The sequence below is a fragment of the Lampris incognitus genome, chromosome 10, assembly GCF_029633865.1.
Source record: "Lampris incognitus isolate fLamInc1 chromosome 10, fLamInc1.hap2, whole genome shotgun sequence".
NCBI lineage: Eukaryota > Metazoa > Chordata > Actinopteri > Lampriformes > Lampridae > Lampris > Lampris incognitus.
In genome coordinates, this window is record NC_079220.1 from 6,985,145 (window position 1) to 7,000,342 (window position 15,198).

Here is a 15,198-nt window from a genome sequence, read left to right on the forward strand (position 1 = left end):
ACGTATGCAACTGTATAAAGCATGGCGTGGCTGAAAAAGAAGACTGATTGATGTCGAGGCGTCCGGGTGGTGTAGCGGTCTAGTCCGTTGCCTACCAACACGGGATCTCTGGTTCGAATCCCCGTGTCACCTCCGGCTTGGTCGGACGTCTCTCCAGACACAATTGGCTGTGTCAGCGGGAGTGAAGCTGGAAGTGGGTATATATCTTGGTCGCTGCACTAGCGCCTCCTCTGGTCAGTTGGGCCGGGGTGCCTGTTCAGGGGGGAGGGGGAACTGGGGGGAACGGCATGATCCTCCCATGCGCTACGTCCCCCTGGCGAAACTCCTCACTGTCAGGTGAAAAGGAGCAGCTGGTGTGACTCCACGTGTATGGGAGGAGGCATGTGGTAGTCTGCAGCCCTCCCCGGATCAGCAGAGGGGGTGGAGCAGCGACCGGGATGACTCAGAAAATAGGGTATTTGGCTGGATACAATTGGGGAGAAAAGGGGGGGGGGACTGATTGATGTCTTTCAAGAGTGGAGCTTAAAAGCTTTTTAAATCGGAATCAAACATTTAAGGACCCTCTTCCTACGAAAAGTCATTCAAAAACAGTTTTGGCAGGTCTTGACGTTCTCTTGAGATCGCCGTCAAGAGCTTAACGCCATTAAAAATGATATCTAATGAATTTTCAAACCACACTTCTCTCCCCAGTTAGGCTTACCAAGGCCTCGTTGATGATTTGTTGGGTTTCCTGTTCCTGATGGAGCCCATGATTATCGGTTACATACATTATAAGAACTTCTTGGGTACAGATGTGCTTTTTTCATGGCATCAGTGCTGGAGTGTGTTGATGATGTGGGGTCTCTTGCAGTCGTGCCACAGCACCGACACGATCAGTTGGGGGTCACTGCTTGAAAACAGAAGAAAAGTCCAAGTGAACATACAGTAAACCCAGATGGGTTTGTTTTGTTCTTGGTTTTGTTTCTCAGCAAACGGCGTAAAAAGGTGAACCCTAACGGCAGCGGTGGAGGGGGTAACGGAGGAGGTAACGGCCACGGTTTCAGCCGGGGCTGCGGCCCTGGCAGCGCCCCCTGGCTGAGGCCCATCCACAACCTGCTGCAGCACCACCAGCACCACCACTGTTGCCTCAGCAACGGGGGACAGCACACCGTTACCGAGGGGACCGAGGAGCCCGGGAGCAGGGAAGGGGTCTGCAGGGGCGAGGAGCTGGAGATGAGGTCGCTTCCCGTCCGGGGAGGGAGCGGGAACGGAAACAGCGGCGGCAGCCCGCCCGTGGTCACGCAGGGAATGGGGGCGTTGCTGGGTCGGCTGAACGGAGGGATGAACTACCCGACCATCCTCCCGTCGTTTGTGTGCAGCTACAGCAGCAAGACCCCCCCGCCCCACTCCCAACACTGCGGACCCAGTCCCACCCGAGAACAACATACGGCCTCTGAACACACCGAGACGCTGAGCAAGCTTCACCAGCTCATGGGACAGCACAGTAAGAACACACACACACACACACACAGACGCACAAAAACACACACACACACACCACGCATGCATACATCTGTATGCGTTATCTCTTTTTACATTCATCATATTTTCTGGTCAGTCCTGCTCTTCTTCAGTTCCCCTCCACTTGTCCTACCTGACTCGACCCTTCTCCCCAGGGCTTCATTACAGTTTCTTTTTCTTCTTCTTCTTCTTCTTCTACTCTTTCTTCTTTTACCACACTCGCTTTATTCTCCTCTTTTCCCTTCCATCCTCTCTCCTTTTAATACCTCTCTGAGACTGACCTCAGGTTGCCTCTAGCAAAACCAGTCAGAGCTCGGCTGTGTGTGTGTGTGTGTGTGTGTGTGTGTGTGTGTGTGTGTGCAGAGCACTTAGGAGTCTTGACAGAAAATCTATGCCTCAAATGTTAGTCATTAAAGCGGCATTAGTTAGAGAGACAGAGAAAGGGAGAAAGTAGTGAAGGGTGAGGATGGAATGAGAGAAAAAGAAAAGGGGGGGGCAATCCGGGTAACGTAGTTCGAATCCCCGTGTTGCCTCCGGTTTGGTCGGGCGTCCCTACAGACACAGTTGGCCATGTCTGCGGGTGGGAAGCCGGATGTGGGTATGTGTCCTGGCCGCTGCACTAGCGCCTCCTCTGGTCAGTCGGAGCACCTGTTCAGGGGGGAGGAGGAACTGGGGGGAATAGCGTGATCCTCCCACGAGCTACGTCCCCCTGGTGAAACTCCTCACTGTCAGGTGAAAAGAAGTGGCTGGTGACTCCACATGTATGGGAGGAGGCATGTGGTAGTCTGCAGCCCTCCCCGGATCGGCAGAGGGGGTGGAGCAGCGACCAGGATGGCTCGGAAGAGTGGGGTAATTGGCCAAGTACAATTAGGGAGAAAAGGGGGGGGGATCCAAAAAAGAAAAGGAAAGGAGGAAGTTGGGCTGGGCGATATGGACAAAATCAAATATCACGATATTTTTGACTGAATACCTCGATATCAATATGTTGATGATATTGTGGAGGTGACTACTGTTGCCCTCACAAAATATATACACAATGCCTTTTTTGATAAATACTCGTGACTAATGTGGATATGATGTCCAGACAAGTAGAGACAAATAATATAACCGCTAGAGCAGTCTAAAAAGTTCAATTTCATTTTTTTTTAAAATTTTGATGTTGATATACTTTAATGATCCCTGTAGGGAAATTACGCTCTGCATTTAACACGTCCTAGCTGTGTAGCTAGCAGCAGTGGGCAGCCGCCGTGCAGCGCCCGAGGACCAACTCCAGTTCGTCTTGCCATGCCTTGCTCAGGGGCACAGTATTAACCCTAACATGCATGTCTTTTTTATGGCGGGGGAAACCGGAGAAAACCCACCGCAGACACGGGGAGAACATGCAAACGCCACACAGAAGATGACCTGGGATGACCCTCAAGTTTGGACAACCCCAGGGTTCGATCCCAGGACCTTCTTGCTGTGAGGCGGCAGCGCTAACCACTGCACCACTGTGCCGCCCTAGTATTAATACTAATTGCATGTCTTTACAGTAATGCAGCTTTAAAACCAGGAAAATGCAACACATCTCATGTCATAATCCCAGGTGATATCTAGTCTTACCATATCGCGATATCGATATAATATCAATATAATGCCCCGCCCTAACAGGATGGAGTTCACAGAGAGAAGGGTAATCTAAATGGGGGGGATGTAATCGCACCTTGTAAAATCATGACAAGCCAGAAAAGGCAGATGGTTGGATGATGTTTTAGAGATGTGTGATATGGAGCGATATGAGAGGAGGAGACAAAAGAAAGTTGGCTGGAAGGGGAGACTGAACACCAGGTGCGTTTTATTTAGTCATTTTTTATCTCGCAGAACAGAAATGCCCTCAATCTAGTCATGGCATCCATGTAAATAAGAGTCTAAACTGAGTCCTTACTGAGAGCTAATTCATCTTCTTTCTTTCTTTTTTTTCTTTTTTTTTTGTCTACATATAAGCACATTAACTCAGCACTCATTCCCAAAATACAGGCTTTAAAACTATTGATATATGTCCATATACATGCTGCATGTAGTATTAGAGCAGAAAATACATACTGTGTGTAATATTAGAGCAGAAAATACATATTGCATGTAGTATTAGAGCAGAAAATACATGCTGCATGTAGTATTAGAGCAGAAAATACATATTGCATGTAGTATTAGAGCAGAAAATACATATTGCATGTAGTATTAGAGCAGAAAATACATGCTGCATGTAGTATTAGAGCAGAAAATACATATTGCATGTAGTATTAGAGCAGAAAATACATATTGCATGTAGTATTAGAGCAGAAAATACATGCTGCATGTAGTATTAGAGCAGAAAATACATATTGCACGTTGTATTAGAGCAGAAAACACAAAAGGAATTACACTGAAATACTTAATGTGGCACCAGGTAACTTTGGATTTTGGCAACGTCTGTTACACCAATACTTTAAAGACAACCAAAAGGGTGGGGCATCCGCGTGGCGTGGCGGCCTATTCCGTTGCCTACCAACCTGGGGATTGCCAATTCAACTCCTCATGTTACCTCCGGCTTGGTCGGGCGTCCCTACAGACACAATTGGCCATGTCTGCAGGTGGGAAGCCGGATGTGGGTCTGTGTCCTGGTCGCTGTACTAGCACCTCCTCTGGTTGGTCGGGGCGTTTTTTCGGGGGGGGACTGGGGGGAATAGCGTGATCCTCCATGCACTGCATCCCCCTGGTGAAACTCCTCACTGTCAGGTGAAAAGAAGCAGCTGGTGACTCCACATGTATCGGAGGAGGCATGTGGTAGTCTGCAACCCTCCCCGGCTTGGCAGAGGGGGTGGAGCAGTGACCGGGACGGCTCGGAAGAGTGGGGTAAATGGCCAAGTACAACTGGGGAGAAAAAGGGGAGAAAATCCACAAAAAAAAAAGCTAGCATGGGAAATAGAAAAGTGAATTCTTAGCTACACTTGCCGTTAGCCAATCCTTTTGTTGAAACCAAGTAACACAAACTTACAATTTTGCCGTTTGTCCTTTTGTGTTATATCAACATCGTTTGGACAATGTGTCCTCAGTCTCTTCACCTCCAGTTTTTCCTCCAAAGACATCGAATGATAAAGTAAATAACCCACTTCGTTCATGCTAACACCTGCGCTCACCTTCCCCTCCCCGCTCTCACACGAGTAGCCCCTCACTGTACGTACCGTTACTCTGTACGTCCGCTGTCATTGGTCAGAAGTCAGCGGCCTGAGGCCTGAATGAATTCAGCCCAAATGATCAGCAAATCAAGGCGGCCAGTCACAACACCTGTCACTCACTATGAAGATGACTGGAAGCTGATGTTACTGTGTTTGGGCTGTAAAAAATAAGCCCATTTAAATGTATCATGTGTTTTTCTTGTGACTATTCGGTGCTGTTGCTCTTCTAGGTTCCACCAAAATTTAAAAAAATCTGTTCAAATGTTTTTTTTAAACAATAACTTTTCTCACCTTTGTTGTAAAAGATAGGGAGGGCGTAGCCCTGTTAGCCCCTTCAGACCAGCCATCTCTGATTTCCTTCATAGCAAATTAGCAATGTAGCAAGATAAGTGCATTTACAAGCTGTAGCTCAAAAGACAATTGCAGAAGAAGAATGGCTATGTTCACGAAAGTAAAATTGCTATACTTAAATCTGTGCCATTAAGCAATCCCTGTATTTCCCAGAGTATTGCGTGTCCAGCACCAGAAACAAATCTACTACTTTCGGCTGCTTCCGTTAGGGGTCACCACAGCCGATCATCCGTGTCCATCTCTTCCTGTCCTCTGCATCTTCCTCTGTCACACCGGCCCCCTGCATGTCCTCCCTCACCACATCCATAAACCTCCTCTTTGGTCTTCCTCTATTCCTCTTGACTGGCAGCTCTATATGCAGCAAACTTCTCCCAATATACCCAGCATCTCTCCTCCACACATGTCCAAGCCATCTCAATCTTGCCTCGCTTGCTTTGTCCCCAAACCATCCAACCTGAGCTGTCCCTCTAATATACTCGTTCTTAATCCTGTCCTTCTTCGTCACTCCCAATGAAAATCTTAGCATCTTCAACTCTGCCACCTCCAGCTCCACCTCCTGGCTTTTCATCAGTGCCCCTGTCTCCAACCCATATAGCATAGCTGGTCTCACAACCATCTTGTAAACCTTCCCTTTAACTCTTGCTGGTACCCTTCTGTCACAAATCACTCCTGTCACTCTTCTCCACCCACTCCACCCTGCCTGCACTCTCTCCTTCACCTCTCTTCTGCATTCCCTGTTACTTTGAACAGTTGACCCCAAGTATTTAAACTCGTCATCTCTACTCCTTCCATCCTCCCCTTTCCGCTGCCCTCCCTGTCATTTAGACATATGTATTCCGCCTTGCTCCAACTGACTTTCATTCCTCTTCTCTCCAGTGCATACCTCCACCTCTCCAGGCTCTCCTCAACCTGCACCCTACTCTCACTACAGATCACAATGTCATCTGCGAACATCATAGTCCATGGAGACTCCTGCCTGATCTCGTCCGTCAACCTGCCCATCACCATTGCAAACAAGAAAGGGGTCAGAGCCGATCCTTGATGTAATCTCACCTCCATCCTCAGCCTATCTGTCATTCCTACTGCACACCTCACCACTGTCACACTTCCCTCATACATATCCTGCACCACCCCTACAAACTTCTCTGCCACTGCTGACTTCCTCATACAATACCACACCTCCTCTCTCGGCACCCTGTCATGTGCTTTCTCTAAATCCACAAAGACACAATGTAACTCCTTCTGACCTCCTCTATACTTCTCCATCAACATTCTCAAAGCAAACATCTCATCTGTGGTGCTCTTTCGTGGCATGAAACCATACTGCTGCTGCTGATCGTCACCTCTCCTCTTAACCTAGCTTCTATTACTCTTTCCCATATCTTCATGCTGTGGCTGATCAACTTTATACCTCTGTAGTTGTTACAGTTCTGCACATCACCCTTGTTCTTGAAAATCGGTACCAGTATGCTTCTTCTCCACTCCTCAGGCATCCTCTCACTTTCCAGGATTACGTTAAACAATCTGGTTAAAAACCCCACTGCCATCTCTCCTAAACACCTCCATGCCTCCAAATGTTTGTCATCTGAATCATCCTCCTTTCCACTCTTCATCCTCTTCATAGCTGCCCTGACTTCCTCCTTGCTAACTCACCGCACTTCCTGATTGACTATCCCCACATCATCCAACCCTCTCTCTCTCTCTCATTTTCTTCATTCATCAACCTCTCAAAGTACTCCTTCCACCTTCTCAACACACTCTCCTTGCTTGTCAGCACATTTTCATCTCTATCCACAATCGCCCTAACCTGCTGCACGTCCTCCCCAGCTCGGTCCCTCTGTCTAGCCAATGGGTGCAAGTCCTTTTCTCCTTCCTTAGTGTCTAACCTGTCATACAACTCACCATGCGCCATTTCCTTTGCCTTTGCCACCTCTCTCTTCACTTTATGCTGCATCTCCTTGTGCTCCTGTCTACTTCCTTCAACTCTCTATCCCACTTCTTCCTCGCCAACCTCTTCCTCTGTATGCTTTCCTGTACTTCCTCATTCCACCACTATGCCTCCTTGTCTTCCTTCCTCTGTCCAGATGACACACCACAATTTCTGCAGTATTTCACTATTTCTGCAGTAGCTGCCCAGCCATCCGGCAACTTTTCACTACCACTTGTGTGGAGTTCAGGTAGGAGTTAAGACAGGCACTAGGTGTCTTAACTCCTCCCTGAACTCCACACAACAGCCTTCCTTCTTCAACTTACACCATTTGATCCTTAGCTCTGCCTTCACTCTTCTCCGCTTCTTGATCTCTACAGTCATCCTACAGGCCACCATCTGATGCTGCCTAGCTGTGTTCTCCCCTATCACCACCTTGCAGTCTCCAGTCCCTTTCAGATCGCGCCTCCTGCTTATAGTCTAACATATAGTCCAGCTGTTTGCAACTCCCTCCACTCTTATGCATCACCCTGTATTCCTCCCTCTCCTTGAAATGTATATTCACCACAGCCATTTCCATCCTTTTTGCAAAATCCATCACCATCCGTCCTTCCACATTCCTCTCCTTGACACCATACATACCCATCACCTCCTCATCGCCTCTGTTCCTTTCACCAACATGCCCATTGAAGTCCACTCCAATCACCACTCTCTCCTCCTTGGGTACCCTCTCCCCCACAACATCCAACTCACTCCAAAATTGTTCTTTCTCTTTCATCTCACACCCAACTTACCTGCGCATATGCACAGGTAACATTCATCATCACACCTTCAGTTTCCAGCTTCTTACTCATCACTCTGTCCAACACTCTCTTCACCTCCAACACACTCTTGGCATATGACTCCCTCAGAATCACCCCTACCCCATTACTCCTCCCATCCGCACCACGGTAGAAGAGTTTGAACCCACCTCCGATACTCCTGGTCTTACTCCCCTTCCACCTGGTCTCTTGCACACACTGTATGTCTACCTCTCTTCTCTCCATCATATCAGCCAGCTCTCTCCCTTTACCAGTCATCGTGCCAACATTCAAAGTTCTGACTCTCACCTCCACACTGGCCAACATTACCGGTGGCAGTCGTTGGTCACCCTGGCCTTGACCGATCCGGTAAGGAAATCTGATTTATCATCCACATATTTGATTTGGCAAAGGTTTTACACCAGATGCCCTTACTGGTGCACCCCCCCCCCCAATTTATACTGGCTTGAGACCGACTCTAAGAATGCACTGGCTTGTGCATCCTCAGTAGCTGGGTTCCAGCGGCAGACAAAATGTGTAGATAACGTAAGACTTCTTGAGAACGGATCTGAAAGGCAATCGTGTCACTCTCACGTAGACATCACACTATGCCTCCGAAATGAATTCAATGCTGGTGTATTAAACCAAAAAGTAATGTGCTGCTGCTTTTAGCAGTCCAGGTGGTTATGATTCAGTTGTCAAACAAAATGTCTACAGACCTCTTCAGCAGGCCTGCGACTTGCAGTACCTGCACAACTTGTTTAAGAAGGAAATACTCAGTAGGCTGTCTTTTACTTTATGCTTCCAAACGCAGTTTGGACGCAAATGGAGGCGCTGTGTTTTCAGATGACTGATGCAGCTGACGTGCTGCTTACACAACACCGGAGTTACAGGGAGAGACCGAAAGAACGAAGGGATGGAAAGAGATGAGGGAGCGAGGAGAAGGAGCAGAGAGGAAAAAAGGGAAGATGAAAGGGAAGGATCACAAGGGAGAGAAATAGAGTGAGAAAGAGAGAGCGAGCGAGATCTGTGCTGTTTGTGAAAGAAGAGAATTGCGCTGCGGTAGTTTAATAGATTTGACATTTCTGTTTGACTTCCTAGGAACACACACACACACAAACACACACAATAGTCGGCTGACACTTCAAACATAATTAAGCATGCGTCGCTTCCTTTCTAGCCGGAATCCAGAGTTGCTGTGAAGCAAATCATAAATATGGGAACAGATTGGGGGAACTGTGACAAGGAAAGTTCGAAAAAAAGGGAAATCTCTACATCATCATCATCATCATCATGGCAGGGTGCCCTATAATATCAGGCCACCAGACAAATTACCAAATTTTTGTCCGTTTTGAATCTTCTGTTCAGCAGCCATACTATCCCAGTCATTAGGAATGTGAACGTCAATCACCACCCAAGCTGATCGAATATCCAGAAGAAATGGACTCATATGGTTTCCCTGCCTGGTCCAGTTACGCGACAGAGATCCATGGATCCGGACACTCACAACGATGCGTTATTGACTTCAGGGGAAAATCCATCTTAACGAGTAATCGCTCATCTCTTCACAGCAGTTTTTAGACCCTTGAGCACATAAATTGCGTAACATCGTCGGAATGATTTTTTTCTGGCACCGCCGCTGGTCTCCCCCCGTGACATCACACGACATAGCACTTTGGATTCCTCATATGTAAGCGTACCACACAGCTTCCTCCTGATTTCATCTTCTGTGTGGACTGAAAGGAGTTCTCTTATTTCTAGTTCGGTCCATTTTCCGTCCAAAATAAGTCAGAGGAACGCGAATTTCTTGCATGGCGGACTCAAATATCTCCAATTTCAGCGGCTCAAAGTGAGTGTAGCCGGTGGAGGTGGTGGTGGTGGTGGTGGCGGACGGCTTGCAGTGTGATGTCACCATAGTTTAAATGGACATTTACTTCGAGAGGTCTTGGAAATGTCTCTTTGAGACATTATATTACGGTAAACATACCCGTATTGCTGTAGAATAACCATGACCCCAGGCGTCCGGGTAACGCAGCGGTCTGTTCTGTTGCCTACCAACACGGGGATCACCGGTTTGAATCCCAGTGTTACCTCCGGCTTGGTTGGGTGTCCCTACAGACACAATTGGCCATTTCTGCAGGTGGGAAGCCAGATGTGGGTGTGTCCTGGACGCCGCAATAGTGCCTCCTCTGGTCGGTCAGGGCGCCTGTTCGGGGAGAATAGCGTGATCCTCCCACGCGCTACGTCCCCCTGGTGAAACTCCTCTCTGTCAGGTGAAAAGAAGCGGCTGGCGACTCCACATGTATGGGAGGAGGCATGTGGTAGTCTGCTGTAGCCCTCCCCAGATCGGCATAGGGGTTGGAACAGCGACCGGGATGGCTCGGATGAGTGGGGTAATTGGATGGGTACAATTGGGGAAAAAATGGGGGAAAATCCCAAAAAAAGAGTAACCACGGCCTCACTGACGTCTTCGAAAGTGTCCAAACTTGTGTTTTACCTCCGTGAAAGACTTTTCCACATGCACCTAAGTAGACTCAACTTCCCAAGCTGACGTGATTATGAACGGGGGGATTTGCCCTGCAAGTCGTAAGGTTCTTAAGGTTCTTGGGTACATTTATTATGGATGGGGTCCTCAAGTCCACTAATTTCATCTAATGGAACGTAAATCTAATCTCAACTAATGTAATTTAAGCTAATGGGTACAAATGCCTGGACTTGCTCTCGCGAATGAAGCCGTTGAGCCGAGAGAGGATTCACTTTGCATAAAATGAGCCCAAACCGAGAACCAGAGAGGACGCGGGACATGTCTGAGTGAAAACCATGATCCTAATAGAGTCATTAAAATCTTTAAAAGACGATAAATGAACAAAAAGTCTAGTATATTTTCTCCTTGTGCGAGTATTTCACTGGCTGGGTTGTTGGATTGTAAGTCCTGTCGCGCGGCAGCCGGTTCGGCCGTGTTCAGATGAAGGTTTCCAGAGGAGGAGTGCATGTGGTGCTTCTGTTAGTTTACAGTATTTATATTTTATCGATATTCGGTTTCTCCCTGCTGAGAGAAAGATGCTGCGGTCAGACAACAAAGGATGCGAGGAGCCCGCCAGCTTCTTTTATAGTGGAGCTGAACACCGCGCTTCACTTCTGCACCCTGAGCACAGCCAGACTGCAGCATGTCAATATGTTTTCATGTTGCTGCCTCATCATACTTTAATATCTCCCCCCCCCCCCGCCCTCTCTGTTGCTCTCTCTTTGCTCTCTCTCATTCTCTCTCTCTCTCTCTCTCTCCCTCCCTCCCTCCCTCCCCCTCTCTTTCTCTTTCTCTCACTCGCTCTATCTCTTTTTCTCTCTCTCTTTCTTGCCCTCTCTCTCTCTACTATATATCTCTCTGTCTCTCTCTCTCCCTCTCTCTCTATCTCTTTCTCTCTCGGTATTGTTGTCTTTTGCTGTCTTTCTCAATCTGCTGCAATCTTCTGCAGGATTCTTGTATTTATCTTTCTTTTTTTTCATTTTCTTTTCCCCTCCCTGCTTCTCCTTTGTTGTCTTCCTTTCACCCCATTTCTGTTTTCTCTCCTCCCATTACCTCCTTCTGTCTCCCTTTTTTCTTTTTCTTTCTTTCTTTCTTTCTTTCTTTCTTTCTTTCTTTCTTTCTTTCTTTCTTTCTTTCTTTCTTTCTTTCTTTCGTTTGTTCTCGTCTCAACACCCCCACAGTTTAACCTTCTCCAGTTGTGCTTCCTCTTTGATGTCAAACCAAAGCAGCGTTGGCATGCATGAGAGTAATGATAATGAATACGTAAAATACAAAAACAGGATAATCCAAGTTAATTATGGGATGTCTGATTAGAATTGTAAAGGACTTGAGTGTTTTTATTTTCATTCTCTGTCTAAAAACAGTCCGTGTGCCCCCGGCTGGAATGTGTGAGCAGCTCCACCTCCCCGGCTAGCGGCGCAGCGGTTCGGCTAACATCGATTAAGAGTGAAATTTTGCTCTAGGCCAGATTCCTGGAGACGTAAAGCCCTCCTCTACCGACCTCCACATCTCATGTTTATTTTAGAAACGCGTTTCATCTCGGAAAGGGCGGTGATGTCAGATTATATCTCCCAGTCTCGGTCCAAATGTGTTTGAGCATTTGGATCAGGTGCAGGGATGCAGAATTGTGTTGCTCATACTTGAAACGGTACTCAGGCCATATCCTTATTTTTTCATCAGATGATCATTCAACGTATTTAGTATTTACCTATATATAGTATGTGTGGTATGTATATGTAAATGAGAGCAATTTACCAAGTCAGTATCTTTGTATGGAAACTCTCTTGGCCAGTAAATATGACTCTGACCCTCACATCTCTATGGTGTCAATTCGGCGCCAAAATGTCTGAAAGCAAGTAAACGAAAACCTTAAATGCGGAGCCATCAGTGTTAAAAAATAACGAGAATAATAACAAAACCTGTGTGAATGGGGAACAGAACAGAAATAGTAAAGATAAACTGTTTATATTGCACCTTTCATAAATGAAGCGAAGCTCAGAGTGCTTTATGATCGAAAGAAGCAAATGAAAACGATCCCTTAAACGAAATAAAAGGCCTCTGTCAGTGGACAGGAATCAGGAATTTTACTTCCGTTCCATGTTTTTATGCCAGTCATTATATTGAGAGGCTCGGTCTGATCTATAAGATTAGCATGCTAATGACATTAGCGTCCCTTCCCGCAGGTCGCCAGAGGTTGCTGTACCAGCTGGCAGGCGTGGTGCCCAGTCCTCTGTTGCTGGAGCTGCTCAGCTGCCCGCTGTGTGCCCGGAGCCTGGAAAACCTGGAGATGGAGTTTGGAGACCTGGAAGGGACCAGGGGAGAGGTGGACGGGGTCTACGACTTCCTTCAGGTAAGTTTGCATGGAGGTTGCACTGTGGTCTTTCTGCTGTGATGATGATGATGATGATGTTGATGGTGACGATGATGAATCTACAGTGGTCATCTTTAAACATCCTCCTCCTCTTCTTCAAGTGGAGCGTGAGACTTCATTCAGTTCAATTCAAGTGCTCTAATGGGTAGAAAAGGTTGTGAGTAGGAAGAGAGCAGGTCATATATGAAGTTTATGATAAGGGATTGCTTGAATCAGGGATTTTCCATTATTTGCTGAACTTTAAAAGCATTGATGGATCACTCCAACAGCCAGCCGCCATTTTATGGAATCCACATAAGGAATCGACTGTTTGCTTTTTGTGAAAATCGACTCTCTGTCAAGTAAGGTGGTGATACACTGGAGCGGTGTGAATATTTTTTGGTGGGGGAGGGGGTTTCGCCCTTTTTCTCGCCAATTTTATCCAGCCAATTACCCGACTCTTCCGAGCTGTCCCGGTCGCTGCTCCACCCCCTCTGCCGATCTGGAGAGGGCTGCAGACTACCACATGCCTCCTCCCATACATGTGGAGTCGCCAGCCGCTTCTTTTCACCTGACAGTGAGGAGTTTCACCAGGGGGATGTAGCGCGTGGGAGGATCACGTTATTCCCCCCCCCCCGAACAGGTGCCAAACCAATCAGAGGAGGTGCTAGTGCAGCGACCAGGACACATACCCGCATCCGGCTTCCCAGCCGCTGACACAGCCAGTTGTCTCTGTAGGGACGCCCGACCAAGCCGGAAGTAACACGGGGATTCGAACCGGTGATCCCCGTGTTGGTAGGCAACGGAATAGACTGCTACACTACCCGGACGCCCCCTATGACAGAGTTTTTAAAACCCTGTCAGTCATATTGATGGATCGTAATGAATGATAGCAGAACCACTGGTGATGATGATGACGGCACAAGGTGGAGAAGGAGGATGGGGGGAAATGTCTTAAAATGGACACCATACGTGTCACATTTTCTGATCAGGAAGTAGTGCTGGGTAAACATACGACTCAGTTGGTCTTTTAAAGTCCTGTCATTTCTTTAAGATTAAAAACAAATCTTTCAGGTATTTTTTGTTCTTTTCTAATCTGTTGAATGAATTTCTTGCTGAACAGTTCCTCCGTCCGTGTCTTAGGGAGGGGAACTGCGAGGTGGGCGTGGCCGAACCAGGCGGCGGGCGCCGGCGGGGCAGAGGAACAGGCTGGTGCGGGTCTGGGTGGATTTCAGGGATAAACTGAAGAGGATCGTGGACAGTAAATACTTCAACCGCGGCATCATGATCGCTATCCTGGTCAACACGCTCAGCATGGGGATCGAGTACCACGAGCAGGTGAGAAGTTTGTCTCCGCCTTTCCTTTCCTCCCACTGTCCATCTGCCTGTCTGTCTTATGGCTCGTCTGTCACTCTGTCTGTCTCTTCGTATGTCAGCCTTTCTACCTTTCTCTGTGTCTGTCTGTCAGTCTTTGTGTGTCTGTCCGTGCATGTGAGAGTAAGTGAGAGAAGAAGAAGAAACAAGGAAGAGAGGAGTGGACAAACAGGCCCAGGGGGAGAGGAGGCGAGGTGAAGGGGGAATACAGTGGAGAAACAGAAGAGGAGCGGAGTGGATGAGGGGTAGGAGGAGGAGGAGTGGGGGGGGGGAGGAAGGGAGATGGGGAGCAGAGCAGAGCATTTGTGGGTTTACACGGATAAGGAGTAGGAGCTTAGCTGAAAAGCAAAGGAAAGTCTTTATAGGGCAAGATTTAGACACTAGATTTAGGTTTATACCCGATCAGCCAAAACATTAAAACCACCGACAGGTAAGTGAATAACACTGGTTATTTTGTTAAGGGGTCAAGGGGTGGGATATATTAGGCAGCAGGTGAACAGTCAGTTCTTGAAGGTGGTCTGTTGGAAGCAGGAAACATGGACAAGCGTAAGGATCTGAGAGACTTTGACAAGAGCCAAATTGTGATGGCTAGACGACTGGGTCAGAGCACCTCCAAAACGGCAGGACTTGTGGGTGTTCCCGGTAGCAGTGGTCAGTACCGACCAAAAATGGTCCAAGGAAGGACAGCCGATGAACCGGCGACAGGGTCATGGGCGCCCAAGGGTCATTGATCCACGTGGGGAGTGAAGGCTAGCCCGTCTGGTGCGATCCCACAGCAGAGCTACTGTAGCTCAAATTGCTGAAAAGGTTGATACTGGTTATGATAGACAGGTGTCAGGACACAGCTTGATCCGTATGGGGGCTGTGCAGCTGCAGACCGGTCAGAATGCCCATGATGACCCCTGTCCACCACTGAAAGCTCCTACAGTGGACACATTAGCATCAGAAGTGGACCATGGAGCAGTAGGAGAAGGTGGCCTGGTCTGATGGATTACGTTATCTTTGACATCATGTGGACGGCCAAGTGTGTGTGCATCGTTTACCCAGGTAAGAGATGGCACCAGGATGCATTATGGGAGGAAGGCAAGCCGGTGGAGGCAGTGTGATGCTCTGGGCAACATTCTGCTGGGAAACTGGCATTCATGTGGATGTTACTTTGACATTCTCCATTCGATCCG

At 47.8% G+C, this 15,198-nt stretch overlaps 1 protein-coding gene across 1 annotated transcript in view; it reads left to right on the forward strand.

Annotated features, from left to right (window-relative positions):
* The window catches only part of cacna1ha (calcium channel, voltage-dependent, T type, alpha 1H subunit a), a 127,759-nt gene that overhangs the window by 14,713 nt on the left and 97,848 nt on the right, over nt 1–15,198 (forward strand). The window contains exons 4-6 of the mRNA XM_056287636.1: nt 969–1,483; nt 12,480–12,646; nt 13,790–13,984. Coding sequence (XP_056143611.1) covers nt 969–1,483; nt 12,480–12,646; nt 13,790–13,984 — 877 coding nt within the window. The remainder of the gene's footprint in view (nt 1–968; nt 1,484–12,479; nt 12,647–13,789; nt 13,985–15,198) is intronic.